Below are 14,145 nucleotides of genomic sequence, written 5' to 3' on the forward strand. Positions count from 1 at the left end.
CGCTGCTTCCCTGAGTTGGTAGAGTAGCTTTGTGTGGTAGGTATCCTCTAGGGCACAGTGGCTCAGCCTCCCCAGTTACCTGAGGTGGAAACTCTTGGTGCACCCCTTTGTGGACTGTGTGCTCAGCCTTGTTGTAGTTAAGTCTTGATTGTTGTTGGTATCACTGGGAGGAATTGACCTCCAGGCAACTGGCTGTGAGGATCAGCTGTATCTACGCTGGGAAAACTTCTGTGCTGGAGACACTCTTATGAGACAAGACTTGCAAAATTGCAAAAGCCTCTGTGCTCAGCTTGGATGGGGTGGAGTTTTAGGGCAGAGCAGACAGCCTTGGTTTCCCATCAGCCCTGACCTATGAGGCCCCTGGGTCTCAGTGTCCCTCGGTAATCGCTGCAAGCACCTCTGAGAGAACGCCGCCCTCGAGTTTCAACCACTGCCAGACAGTCCAGTTTCTCCCTGAATGAGTCAGGGTCCCCAGAAACTTGCCCGGAACTGGAGTTCAGTGCAGTCGGGAGCTTCAGTCTCCCTCCCGCTTTAGAAAGCCAGCTGCACACTCAGCCTCCCATGCATTCAGCGGTCAGTCCTCTCTGTGTGCGCGTGTCTCCAGACCTCTGCCTTACGCAGCTCCTGAGTCTCAGTGTGCTTTCTCTTTTCCTGACAGTCCAGATTCCCCCCGAATGAGTCTGGTTTCACAGCGTCTCGCCCAGGACTGGAGTTCAGTGCAGTCGGGAGCTTTTGTCTCCCTCCCGATTGAGAAAGCCAGCCATGCACTCAGCCGCCCATGCACACAGCCGCCCGTTCTCTCCGCGTGCAAGTCTCTGTACCTTAGCCTTTTGCAGCTCCTCTGAGTCTCAATGTGCTTTCCTCTTTTCTTCTAGTTGTAGAATTTCCACTCAGCCAGCTTTCCTGTGGTTCTGGATGGTGTCTGTTTTGTCTTTTAGTTGTAGTTTTGATATTGTTGTGCGAGGCAGCAGTTTAGGTGTTTACCTATGCCGCCATCTTGGTTTCTCCTCCATATTTATTTTTTATTATTATTTTTTCTTTCCTTATTAAGGTATTACATGTGCGATCTTTCCCCCCCATGATCCCCCCCCCATATTTTTTATTTTTTAAACTTAAATGTATTGGGATGACATTGGTTAATAGGATCACATAGGTTTCAAGTGTACATTTTTATGATATATGATCTGTATATTGCAATGTGTGTCCACCACCCAAATTCAAATCATCTTCCTTTATCATGTATTTTGGTGATATATCTTTTTATAAGATCACCATGTACACCATGCTGGAATGCACTGGGAAGGGGGCAAGAGTCCTGGCTTGGTCATGGTTGAGGTCCTATCAGGGCACATGCCCAGGTTGGGGGCTCTATCCCCAGTAGGGGGCGTGCAGGAGGCAGCCTATCAATGATTCTCTCTCATCACCGATGTTGCTATCTCTCCCTCACTCTTCCTCTCTGAAATCAATAAAAAAATATATTTTTAAAATGGTAATGTGTACTGCCATCAGATGGAGAAGAGTGTCAATAAGCTAAAGTAGGGCCGTTTTCCTCCACAATCACCCACTTTTCCCTTTTATCAATAAGGATGTGTTGTTATTAAAACTTCATTGTAGGATTGGTATTGTTGGAAAACTCCCCAGGGCACTTGCAGTCTAGGATAGTGAAATCTACCATTCGGTAGCCGATTTTATGACACAATGTATGTTGTGTCTAAGAGACACATTTTCAACTGTAGGTCTTTCTAGTGTCCCTCCCCTGCTTTGAGAACTGACCTCCAAATACCCCCTGTGACCATGATTTTAATATGCAACCCTGGCCAACCTGATGGCACCAGCAGTGACCACAGAACCCAGAGAAAGGGAGGCCGTGGGGAGGCAGGAGAGCCTGGCAGCACTGCTTCTGGATGGGTTCCAGTGCCTGGTGACACGGTCTGCCCTTGGGACCCAAGAATAAGTCCTGTGTCCTAATAATACCTGTTCTCTGGTGCCAAGCAAGCAAAACAGAGACTTTCTGTTAAGCATGTTCCTTCTTGTTGTTGCAAGGCATGGTTCTCTTCAGTGTCCACTGCTTATGAAAAATGCTTCCTATACAGACCATATTTCTAACAAATTACTGTAAAGTCATACATATTTATAGCAGATGAGACATTTCTACTCCTGCGAGTTAATATTAAATATCCACTTGAAATTTAATATGATAAATCCTCTTCAAGCCTAAGCTACACTATTGGTTATAAATAACAACCCTTTGAAGCTTCGACAACATTTTTAGAACTAGGATACTATTAAATCTATTAAATGAGATCTATGTCCTTTGAATAGCCACTTACTCAAGGCATGTGGTAATTTATGCCACTAAAGTACAAGAGATGCATTTTGGTTCACAACTTCTGTAGGCTCTCCCGAGGGGAGAGGGCTGAGGAAGCTGGCTATGTGTATTTGTATGACGAAAAACACTAGAGAGAGAAAAGGTGAGGTAGGACCAACAAACTATTTTTTAGAAGAAACAAAAAGTTTAAGATTTACCCATTGATGACCCCATTTGAGTAGCCCAGGTGTTCAGCAAAGGATTCCTTTAAAAGAGAGAGAAAAAGAAAATGAATAAAGAAAACCCATCAGGTATGTAATTATTAACTTAATGATTACTCTTTTAGTGAGGTCATCCTATCTGTTTCTAGAGTACAATTAAACAAAATAATAAGTAAGAAATATCTGTTATAAGATGAACCTGAAACTCAATGTCTTTGAAATCAGACTTTTGTTCTGCCGGGAATGTATATCCTGTGAGTTTCTGCAAGTCTCTAGACTCTTCCTGCTGAGATGACAGGGTTAGTTCATTCATCCAACAGCCATTAAACATCTCCTGGCCCCAGGCTGAGCTGGGACGGTTCTGGGGATCCAGAAACAACTGAAATATCTACCCCCAAGGAGCGTAGAGTCGAGACTAGGGGAAGAGCTTAATAGAAGCAAATCAGGTCTAAAATGTGCACCTAAATAGACTGTGAAAATACTTAGCAGTAAAAGTAATGGCGATCATACCCTCCATTTTAAATCTTGGTTCAGTGAAGTCCTAACATCCCTCACACACTGCACTTTTCTCTGTTACGGATAAGGCCCTCAAGGTGCAGCGCTCCCTCCGGGGTCCAGCTTTCACTTTAAAATACTGGACTTAATCACACACTCCCTCCTGCCCGACTGTGGGAGAAGTACCTGGCTGCTCTCCATGTGATTTTCCACTCCCACGGAAGGGAAGGGAGACCATCTGGGGGAAGGAGAGGATGTCGCACCTTCCCATTAGCCACCAGCTGTCTCCTTTTTCTGCTTCCCTTCCTTCCACGGTCCCTCTGCTCGCAAAGGGACCAGATTTTTCCCTCTGGGCTCTCCCCTCAAATATGCTCGTCATTTATGGAAGGCCCAGCCCCCAGAACGCAGACCTGCGTGGACAACAGCCAAAAGCCCCACTCTGATGTCAAGAACCACCCCTTCCTCTCTCCACAGGCAGCCAGAGCCATTCCTGACTAGATTTTTAGGTTCTAACCCTATCTCTAAGCAGGGCTGTAAAAACCAGAGAGATGTGTCAGTAGATGGTGATAAGATTTGGAATCAGCATCATTAAAAAACCCTCTCTCACAACCTGTTTTCATTTCTCTGGTTTGAAGCCCCAGGGAAGCAGGGAGCCCAGCTGAGAGGCTGGGCTTCTGCTATGACAGTGTGGACAAAGGCTGTGTGGCAAACAAAGCAAAGACCAGGGCAAAAGGCACACATCATCTCTGATCCATAACTAGTAACACATTGGCCAGTAACTGTGGCTCCCGTTTCTAGGAATATGCTCCTGAACGTTTTCTATGTTAAAAAACTGCCAATCAGCCTGGTCGGTGCAGCTCAGAGGTTGAGCCTCAACCCATGAACCAAGAGTTCACCGGTTCAATTCCCGGTCAAGGGCACATGTCCAGGGTTGCTGGCTCAATCTCCAGTGAGGGGCGTGCAGAAGGCAGCCGATCCATGCTTCTTTCTCATTGATGTTTCTATCTCTCTATCCCTCTCTCTAAAATCAGTAAAATAAAATATTAAAAAAAAAACAACTAAAAAATACCTGCAAATCAAAGTCTGTTTTCCTACTGACTGCCATTCGAAATGTAAATATGCGTGGAATGGAGGGCATGCATGCTACCTAACCTTCGCTCCTTTTACCATGGCCCTCTCCCCCAACCCTCCCCAGGTGCACAGACAGAAGCTGGAGGAGAGACCTTGCCATCTCCCTTCCTGACAGGCCTAGCATGTTACAAAGGTTAGTTTTGTATGATAACCAAAATGAGGTAAGGCTGACACTTAATTCTCACAATCTGAGTCCTCAAACCCCTCTATGTAGCAGAGTAAATATCTTCAAATTGTTTTCAGAAGTGAGATGGTGGGTGACGGGTTAACCCGATAGGCCCCATCATAGACATGTTTTTGGCTCTTCCCAGCCCAATATACAGCCCCACCAATGAGTCATCGATACCTCACATCTGTTTAACATGTTACCAGTTTACAAGATGCTTCCTATGTGATTTGTTTTAAAGTTCATCCTGTCAGCCCTAGAATCCATAACCATTGATGACAAGTCAAGTACACTAGAGCTTGGAGAGGCCGAGTGACTTATACCAGGTCGGTTCATGTGAATAAAGTTCCTAAATGTAGAGTTTCACCCCAGAAGGAGCAATTTGAGTTACAAAGTGGCCTGGGGTATGGACTCACTGCACACTGAATTCTCCTCCCACTATATGTCTAATGGTTTAAACAGTTGTGCTTGTTGGTGGATTTTTTTTTAAATATGTTTTTATTGATTTCATAGATAGGGAGAGGGAGAGAGAGAAAATCAATGATGAGAGAGAATCATTCATTGATCAGCTGCCTTCTGCACGCCCCCTTCTGGGGATCGAGCCTGCAACCTGGGCACGTGCCCTGACCAGGAATTGAATCGCCATCTCCTGGTTCATGGTTCGACACTCAATCACAGAGCCACACTGACAGGTGGTGGATTTTGTTATTTTTAGTGTTGTTGCTGTTGTTGTTTTACCTAGATCCAGGGCTTTTTAGTTTATAGATAACTCTGCCCTTTGGACTTGAAGGCAAACAGCAGTATCAACAGTCTTTCTAATTCCCCACCAGAGTTGGGACAGGGCTCCAGCACAGGGAGAAGGCGAGCAATAAATACTGACAAGCACAGCTACCAAAAATAAGGGAGAAAAAATGAATTGCCAAAGTCATGAATACTCAACCTCATGTTTATACTGTGGCTGTTCACTCTTTTCCTCAGATCCTTCCATGTTTGTATTTTAATAAACTGGTGCGGACACTGAGCCTGCAGGGACTTGCCCCAGGCCCCTGCTCATACGCGGTGGAAAGCGGGCACTATGCTGGCGCAGTACTGCCCCCGGGACACCAGCATCAGCAGCAACACAGAAGGATGGAGACTACAATGTGGCTCCTTCCTGCCTGCTCAAGTCCATTGTTCCCACTGGGGTGAAACTCTGTCAATTTAGGAAACTTATTCACATGGAGTGAATAGGGCAGAAAATGTCCTCAGCCCTAAGAAAAGCTTCGTAAAGACCAGGGCAGCGGTGTAAAAGCCTGAATCTACATCATCTCGATGGAGACCAGGAAGGAAGAATACAAATCTAAGTAACCAACCAAGGTCAGCGTCTTTTACAGAGAAAATATTTCAAGAACATTTTTCTCTTCAACAGGTATAAATACATTATTTTAATGTTTTTCACAGCATCCTCCTGAGGAAATGGGATGTATTGATCATTATCCTCCATTTCAGAGCTCCTCCCGTAACAAGGCAATTCACAGTACTTACCCAAACCCACATAATGAGCCATAGCTTACAACATTTTCTCACTACTTTAGACTCATGGCTATAAAATTTTAGATGCTCAAGTGCTTGGTGCCAAAAAGCATCCATGACCAGAAAATTCACATTTGTTAATTCTTCCCATTAAGCTACACCAGACGGGCAGAATTGTCGTTTCAACGTCCATACACGTTTTAACCCTGTTGTATTTTTCTATTAAAAAATTTTTAAGTAATAATAGTAGGAAGAGCACAAGCAGGATCAGGATCAAAATGGAGAACACAGCCTGGCTGGCCTGGCTCAGTGACTGAGGGTCGACGCCCACCTATGAACCAGGCGATCACGGTTCAATTCCGGTCAGGGCACATGCCCGGATTCTGGGTTTGATCACACCTGCGTGGGGCATGCAGGAGGCAGCCAATCAATGATTCCCTCTCATCATTTATGTTTCTGTCTCTCTCTCTCTCCCTCTCCCTTCCTCTCTGAAATCAATAAAAATATATTTAAAAAAATTAAAAACAAAACAAAACAGAGAACATACTTACCTCAATGTGCTGAAACATATACGGGTGATTGCAGATTTTTCGCAGCTGCATGATAGTGTTCATGAGTGTCTTAGCACCACCTTTCCCCTAAGAACAAGTGGAGAGAGTCGAAATAGAACAAGTTATTAAGTGATTGGATGATTCTAACTGTTAAAAAGAGAGCTGCTATAGAAAAGGCAAAGGGCTGTCGGTCTTCTCAGTAACCTACACCTCATGTGGTCCAAAGCTCCTGCTAAAATAGGGCAATTTCTGGGTTCGATATAACACCTTTCTTGTGACTTAACATCTCCAGGAAGGAATTATGTCAAGTCAATGGGTTTGTGACATGACTGTCTATTCCCTAGGATTCTGGGAAGACAGAGGCCCAAGAAATGAAACTTCTAAAATGCCACCCCACTTTTATGCGGAATATGTCCTCTGCCGAATTGACGTGAGCACAGCTAACTATTTCAGAGATAGGACCCTACTCCTTTCTTCCTGCCCCAATGTAGTTTACACTTAAGAGGGTAAGAGATTTCCTTTGGCAGCTACAACAGCTACAAAAGAGACCCAGTAACATGCTTTAACCAATCAACGTGAGCAGGATGCTTCCCGCGGGTATCTGACGTCCCGGTCACAAGGAGACGTGTGCGCCCTGCGCTGCCTCCCCCGCCGCCACGCACCTTCTTATCTTTCTCAGAACCATCTGTGAGGAGGATCCCTTTGGCTTGCATGTGGCGATACAGGATCTTCTGCAGAGCTGACATGTCACACTTGATCACATATTCAACCTGGGGGAAAAAGGGCAGTAAGTGGTTGAGAGCAGGAGAGAGAAGGTGCTGTTCTAAAGGGACTGTTGAGCCTGGCCAGCACGGTTCAGTGGTTGAGCATCGACCTATGAACCAGGAGGTCACGGTTCGATTCCCGGTCAGGGCATATACCTGGGTTGCAGGCTCCATCCCCAATGTGGGGTGTGCAGGAGGCAGCTGACCAATGATTCTCTCTCATCATTGATGTTTCTCTCTCTCTCTCCCTCTCCCTTCCTCTCTGAAATCAGTAACAAAATATTTTTGATTAAAAAAAGGAAGAGAGATAGCTGAGACATGGCTGCTGGTAGTATTCCAGGAGCCTGAAGGCACCTGCTTCCCTACTTGGATTCCTGGGATGGGGTGGGGGGTTTGGAACAGACCACTGTCATCGTTGCTAAAGGTATGGCATGGTATGGTATGGTGGAGGGATCTTCCAAAGGTTATATGTAATTGTGGCTAGGGCTATGCTTTTAGGAATTTTCAAGACTTGCTCCATATTTGAGAGAATGGCTTGCAAACTGTTCAAATTCAAAGATATTGAATATAGAGTATATTTTTAGTATTTCTTCTGCTTCCCAACTATCCCCCTTTTTACAAGAACAGAACAGGTTTAGGAAAAACAGTGACTGGCCAATATCCTATGATTTAATTTGTGAAACTTTTTTCAAATGGTGATATGTGGATACTCCCAATACAAGTCCTAAAATGAGACTTAAAACAGTACTAGGTTGACTATCATATACCTGCTTTGGAGAGAGAAGAGGCCACTCCCCAGTGAGGACAGCAGGTGGAGAAGACCTAATCCATAGCTGGGTTCAACGTTACAACCACCTAAAGCAGGCAAGGCTCCCTGTGCTTCCATCTGAAATACTGCAAAAAGCCCATGGGAAGCAGTGAAAGGGAACTCAGCACACACCTGCAACACTTCTAGCACGCTCCTAATGCATAAAATCCGCTAGATTCTCTATTATTGTTTTGCTTTATTAAAAAAAATCCCCAGAATACAAACGTGCGGTTTTCATCATAAACAACAGATTAATGCCTAGAAATCTGCAGAATGTGATTAAAAGTAAATCAGCAAGCTGCCTAATGTTTAATAAACTGGTTAAAAACGATCAGGTTATTTTCAGCTCTGAGGGCCAGAGCGAGGAGGTCACAGATGAAGAGAAGTTGAATATTCATTCCATTGTTGCTTTAGAAGAAACCTGTCAGGCTCGATGGAACCACTATTAATAGCCTTTTGCCACTCATTTTGATGCACTGAATCAAATTAGCGAAAGGCTGGCTCTTAGCAGAAAAGTTAAGAAAGGCAAGTGACCTACCATCAACTTGTTTTAGTTTTTAATGACCTTCTTGGCCAGGCTGGGACAAAAACATCTCCAAGTTTAATAAATAAGGATGCAGGTAATATAGGTTTTGTTGCTACAAGCCTGATCGTGTCATATTTTTAAAGTACTTCCACTTCTTCAGGAGCTATTAGCTCTCAATGAAATCTGATCATGGTGAAGAAAAATGTTAACTTCAGAGGAGTATAAAGATAAAAATGACATCAGGGTTAATACTATTGTGCTCTGTGGGGACCAGGCCCCATGCACACGTGCATTTATCTGCCTTCTTTCATTTTACCACACAAGAGCTTTAAGAGACTTACATTCAGTGTCCACATTTTATCTTATTTTTAAAAATATATTTTTATTGATTTCAGAGGAAGGGAGAGGGAGATAGAACATCAATGATGAGAAAGAATCACTGATTGGCTGCCTCCAGCACACCCCACACTGGGGATCGATCCTGCAATCTGGGCATATGTCCTGACTGGGAATCGAACCCTGACCTCCTGGTTCATAGGTGGACACTCAACCACTGAGCCATGCCAGCTGGGCCAGTGTCCACATTTTTTAGATAAGGAACCAGAGCATCAAAAGTTGAACAGACTGAGTCAAAGTGATACAGCTAATTAACGGTGCAGTTAGGACTGGAAACAGTCCACTCTATTAAACTCTATGTTAAAGGTGACCAAGCAGAGGTTCCGGCTTCTGAGTTCTGTCCTGACATTCACCTTCACCGGGGCCTCACTGCTGGAAGAGACAGCCGAGGCTTGTGTTTAAGGCATTAGGGCTCACAGGTACAGAACCCTCAACCTCCTCCCACCAGTGAGCTACTCCAGGTGCTGCAGGTGAGGGGCTTGGGAACAGGAGGCATGATGATACCATGCAGACGGGGACTCGGGACATCCCACAGGGGTCACATCAACAGAGAGGGGAGCCCAACCCGAGGACTCTGACCTTCTGACCTCCTTCCTTTGTGTCCTTAGAGGATACCAGAAACTGATTTGATAAATATGGTCAATATCATCGTCATAAGCTTTGCAACTATATTTTACCCATAGTTGTTGTAAGGAGTGGTTATAGGGTTAAGCTTTGGACTGACCTGCTGGCAAAGCCGCAAACTAGTCCCAGCTTAGAGGGCACAGCCTTCTTAGCATAATTAAGCTTGATCTTGTGACTGCTCCCTAGATCCTTCCTGGGTAGCTAATGGGCTGTGGAGGTGCAGCAAGTGCTGCCAAAACAAGTGAAACTCACAAGAACATTGTAACTATGGTGACCACTACCTTGTTTACCTCTGACTATAAAATGAAGGACCAGCTTGCAGTCTAGATCTGTTCTGTGGCCTCAGCCGGGCACAGGAAGATCCAACTAGACCCAGCTTATTCTCCTTGTCTGTCTTTTCTTCATCCTTCGCCAGCCTCCCTCAGGCTCGCCGAACCCTTGGCTGTGCTGGCGCGGCACAAGTGGCGCCCAACGCGGGGCTGAGTTCAGCCCAAGTGGCACTCAGTGTGGGCCTGAGTGTGAGGGAACTGCAATTGTCAGGTGAAAGGAGGCCCCAAGGCGTGTGTGCGCAGAAAGTAAGGTAGGGGTGTAGTACTAGCTAGGTGTAAAACATGGGAAATTCAGGATCCTAGGAAGGGATCCCTAAAAACAATGCTTATTGAAGCATTTTTAAATTTCTTAAGGAGAAAGTAAGTAAAGAATAGAATGTAGAAAATAGAAAATAAGGTAGATACAGATTAAGTGGAAAACTAGAAGTAGAAGATAGTACAGGTAAAATTTGGGTAATTTGTTTACTCATAGACACTGGACCTCGTGGGGTTTTGCGGGTTCAGTTAAGGTGTGGAATTTATGGGGGTTGCAACCCAGGGAGGTTTGGGCAGGGGCAGCCAAGCCTACCTATAGTTAACAGATAGAGGTAGAAAATAAGTAGAAATAAGCGGTAGAAATAGAGAAATAAGCGGTAGAAAGTAAGCGGTAGAAATAGGAGCTAGAAATAGGTAGAAAATAAAATAAAGTAGAAAATAGGAGATAGGAAATAAGAGATAGTTGGCAACTGTAAAAACAAAGGGTGGAAATTCTGGTCAGCGGGATGCTTAAAACCAAGCCAGGACATTTTGTTAAAGACTGTAAAGCAAAAAATGGAAGTCAAGAGGCTATGGAGAGTAGAAACAAGCAGCCTGGACTGTGCCCCAGATGCAGGAGAGGAAAGCATTGGGTAAATGAATGCCGCTCCAGGACTGATATTAATGATAATCCAACACCCCCTAGGCAGGGAAACTTCAAGCGGGGCCAGCCCCAGCCCCACCAGGTAGAGGGGACTGTATTCTCGACCCTACCACAGCCTTCCCAGCCAACTCTGTCCCAAAGCCAACTGTCCAAGCAGCCTGATCCTCAGAATCCGGAAGGAGCAGCGCAGCTGATTTGGGTTCCAGAACAGGACGTGCGTCGCCACAGGGGACCCAGGAAGGCTCCTTGTCCCTCCATTCAAAAGACTGAAGAAGAAGATAACGAAGGCCACATGCAAAGGACCGAGATGCCAACATGGGGTCAGCTGAAGAAGCTAACAACTGAGGCCCAGCAAATGGCAGAAAAGCAAGGAGTGGAAGCTACTCCTTCAGCCATGTTTATGGCTATGTTAGCATTGGTGAGCTGCCAGTCTTCTGTAAAGTCTTGTGCAGCCAAACCTAAGGACTCTGAGTAAGATATCCTGAAAATGTTAACATGTCTGAAGTTTGGTTTTTCTCTTATTGCTGTTTTGCATTGGCTTTGTTTTGTTAATAGCCAGAGTGTTGCTCCTGATGTTTAAGTTTTAAAATGTTAACATGTTTGTAGTTTGGGTTTTGCTTGGCATTGTTTTGTAATTAATAGTCAGAGCTTTGTCCTTAATGTTTAAGTTTTACTTTCATTTAAAAATAAAGGAAGGGTGAGATGTAGGGAGCGGTTATAGGGTTAAGCCTCGGACTGACCTGCTGGCAAAGCCAAAAACAAGTCCCAGCTTAGAGGGCACAGCCCTCTTAGCATAATTAAGCTTGACCTTATGACACTCACTAGATCCTTCCTGGGTAGCTAATGGGCTGTGGGAGGTGCAGCAAGTGCTGCCAAAACAAGTGAAACTCATAAGAACATTGTAGCTATGGTGACCACTACCTTGTTTACCTCTGACTATAAAATAAAGCATCAGCTTGCAGTCTGGATCTGTTCTGTGGCTTCAGCCAGGCACAGAAGATCCACCTAGACCCAGCTTATTCTCCTTGTCTGTCTTTTCTTCATCCTTCGCTGGCCCTCCCTCAGGCTCACTGAACCCTTGACTGTGCTGGAAAATTCCAGGCAAGTGAAATAGGGAAACTGAGACAGTTAAACAGTTAAACAGCAGTTTGTATCCACCTGGTAAATGCTATCTTCCCTAAACCAAGGACACTTAAGGTAGGGATGGGTGGGTGGGTAGGAAGAGATTAACCGAAGAATTTATATGCATAACCCATAGACACAGACAATAGTGTGGTGAAGGCCTGAGGCAGGGGTCAATGGAGAAACAAAGGGGACATCTGTAATACTTTCAGCAATAAAGATAAATTAAAAATAAAAAAGAGTAAATGATTTGCACTTCTCCCCAATCAGAGGGTAAATAGCTTAAAGCACCCTACTCAGGGAGATAGATAACAGAAATCCAATTAAATGCCATTTGGCAACCACTCCCTAGGACAGTCAAATTAAGAGAATAAATCTCATTTTGGTATATCAGCATCAAGCTGATGAATATTCTATTGATCCACCCGAAGACCTCCCTAAACACCCAGCCTATGAATCCCCATTCTTCCCCGAGTGTGAGGGATGGATTTTACACTAGCAGGGAGGCGGTGGTTTGGGGGGAAGGGCTGCTTAAACCTGTGAAAAGATGCCTACCATTAGTGGTGGTCTATTCCCTTGCTCATGAGGTAGCTCATTAGACTCATAAACAGAATTACCGTGACAGGATGACATTTTGTATTTTTAAGAGTTTTTCTATCACAAAACTCAACAATAAGAAAAGAAACAATCCAATAAAAAAAAAAAACAACAAACAAAACAAGCAAAAGACTTCAGCACCATTTCATCAAAGAAGACATACAGCGGCTGATTAAGCCCATGAAAAGATGCATACCATCATTGGCTGTTAGAGAAATGCAAATTACAGTTACACACCTATTGAAATGGCTAAAAACATTTAAAAAACTGACACTTCCCAATGAGTACTAATGAGAAAGTGAAGGAAATGGAATGCTCACACATTGCTGGTGGGACTACAAAATGGTTCAGACAGTTTGGAACACTGTGTGGAATTTTACAAAGTTACGTGTACATTAACCATATGACTGAGCAACCCCACTCCTAATGATCTGCTCAAGTGAAATGAAAACCTATGATCACACAAATACCTGTACACAATGTTTATAGCAGATTTATCCATCATCAAGTATGCTGCATCCACAAATAGAATACTACTCAACAATAAAAATGACCCAACTGTGGATACTTGCAACAACTTGGATGCCTCTCAAACACACGATGCTGAGTGAAAGAGACCAGATGCAGAAGGTCTGATGACACATACTGTCTGAGTCCACTCATAGGACATTCTGGAAAAGGCAAAGCTGTGGGGCGAACACATTGGTGGCTGCATGAGACTAAGGGTGAAGAGAGGCTCTAGCTGAAATGTGGTGGCACTAAGGAATTTGGGGCGGGGGGAGAGGGAGACTGGAAAATAGAATTGCTCTGTATTGTGATTGTAGGTGTGGGAAATATAACTATGCAGTTTTCAAAACTTCTAGAACTATGTCCCCAAAAGAGTAAATTTTATTATATGTAAATTAAAAAACAATTCCTTCCTTAATTGATTCCTTTTCATGAAAACATTTGAGAATTATGGCTATGGAAATATTTATAGTTAGCCTTATCCTGCCATATCCATAATTCCTTCCTGATTCTTTACACAGGCTGAGAAAGACATACACGTTGTTTGTGGCTATGGGCAGGAGATGGTAGAAGAAAACTTATCCACAAGGATAATACTTAAATGACCAATTTTTCCCTGATAAAAAAGTCCTCACGAAACAGAAAAAGCAGAGAATAACCACTGGCCACAAGACATCAATAAGGCCACATAGCCACACACAGTGATTAGTCCCTCAACTTGCCTTGAAAGGACCATGGGGACAGCGATGTGGGAGGGCTGCAGGAAGTGCAAGAATGAGAGAACAGTGAGGACTAGAACTCTCCATTAATAAAAGAAACAGCAACATGAGTAGCTGTCCCTAGTTGAGTGCTGCCCACGTGCCAGGCACAGTAGTAGAAGTAGTACATCCATCTTAGTCCTCTCAACAGTTCTATGAAGCAGGTATCATTTATTTTATAGTTCACTGATGAGAACCTTGAGACCCACCCACTGGGTTAACTGACTTGCAGTTCACACAGTAAGAGATGGAGAATGTGGTGGGGACCCTTGTACACTCTGATGGCAGAACCCATGCTTTCTACACCACCAAGTTACCTCCAGGAAAAGGATTATCCATAGACAATCTATCACATACAGGGTATTTAACATACCTCAGAGGTCATGCTCTGGCTATTACAGAGCACACGTGTACTTTATATAGGAGACATAC

General features: G+C 44.2%; 1 protein-coding gene across 7 annotated transcripts in view; it reads right to left on the reverse strand.

The window, feature by feature from the left end:
* SMARCA2 (SWI/SNF related BAF chromatin remodeling complex subunit ATPase 2) overlaps positions 1–14,145 on the reverse strand; it is a 176,277-nt gene that overhangs the window by 83,287 nt on the left and 78,845 nt on the right. For all 7 annotated transcript variants that reach the window (XM_080667605.1, XM_080667604.1, XM_080667601.1 and 4 more), the window contains exons 20-22: positions 7,047–7,154; positions 6,385–6,471; positions 2,527–2,573 (exon numbers count right to left, since the gene is read on the reverse strand). In XM_080667605.1, coding sequence (XP_080523731.1) covers positions 2,527–2,573; positions 6,385–6,471; positions 7,047–7,154 — 242 coding nt within the window. The remainder of the gene's footprint in view (positions 1–2,526; positions 2,574–6,384; positions 6,472–7,046; positions 7,155–14,145) is intronic.

This window comes from Plecotus auritus (assembly GCF_963455305.1).
Source record: "Plecotus auritus genome assembly, chromosome: 5".
NCBI lineage: Eukaryota > Metazoa > Chordata > Mammalia > Chiroptera > Vespertilionidae > Plecotus > Plecotus auritus.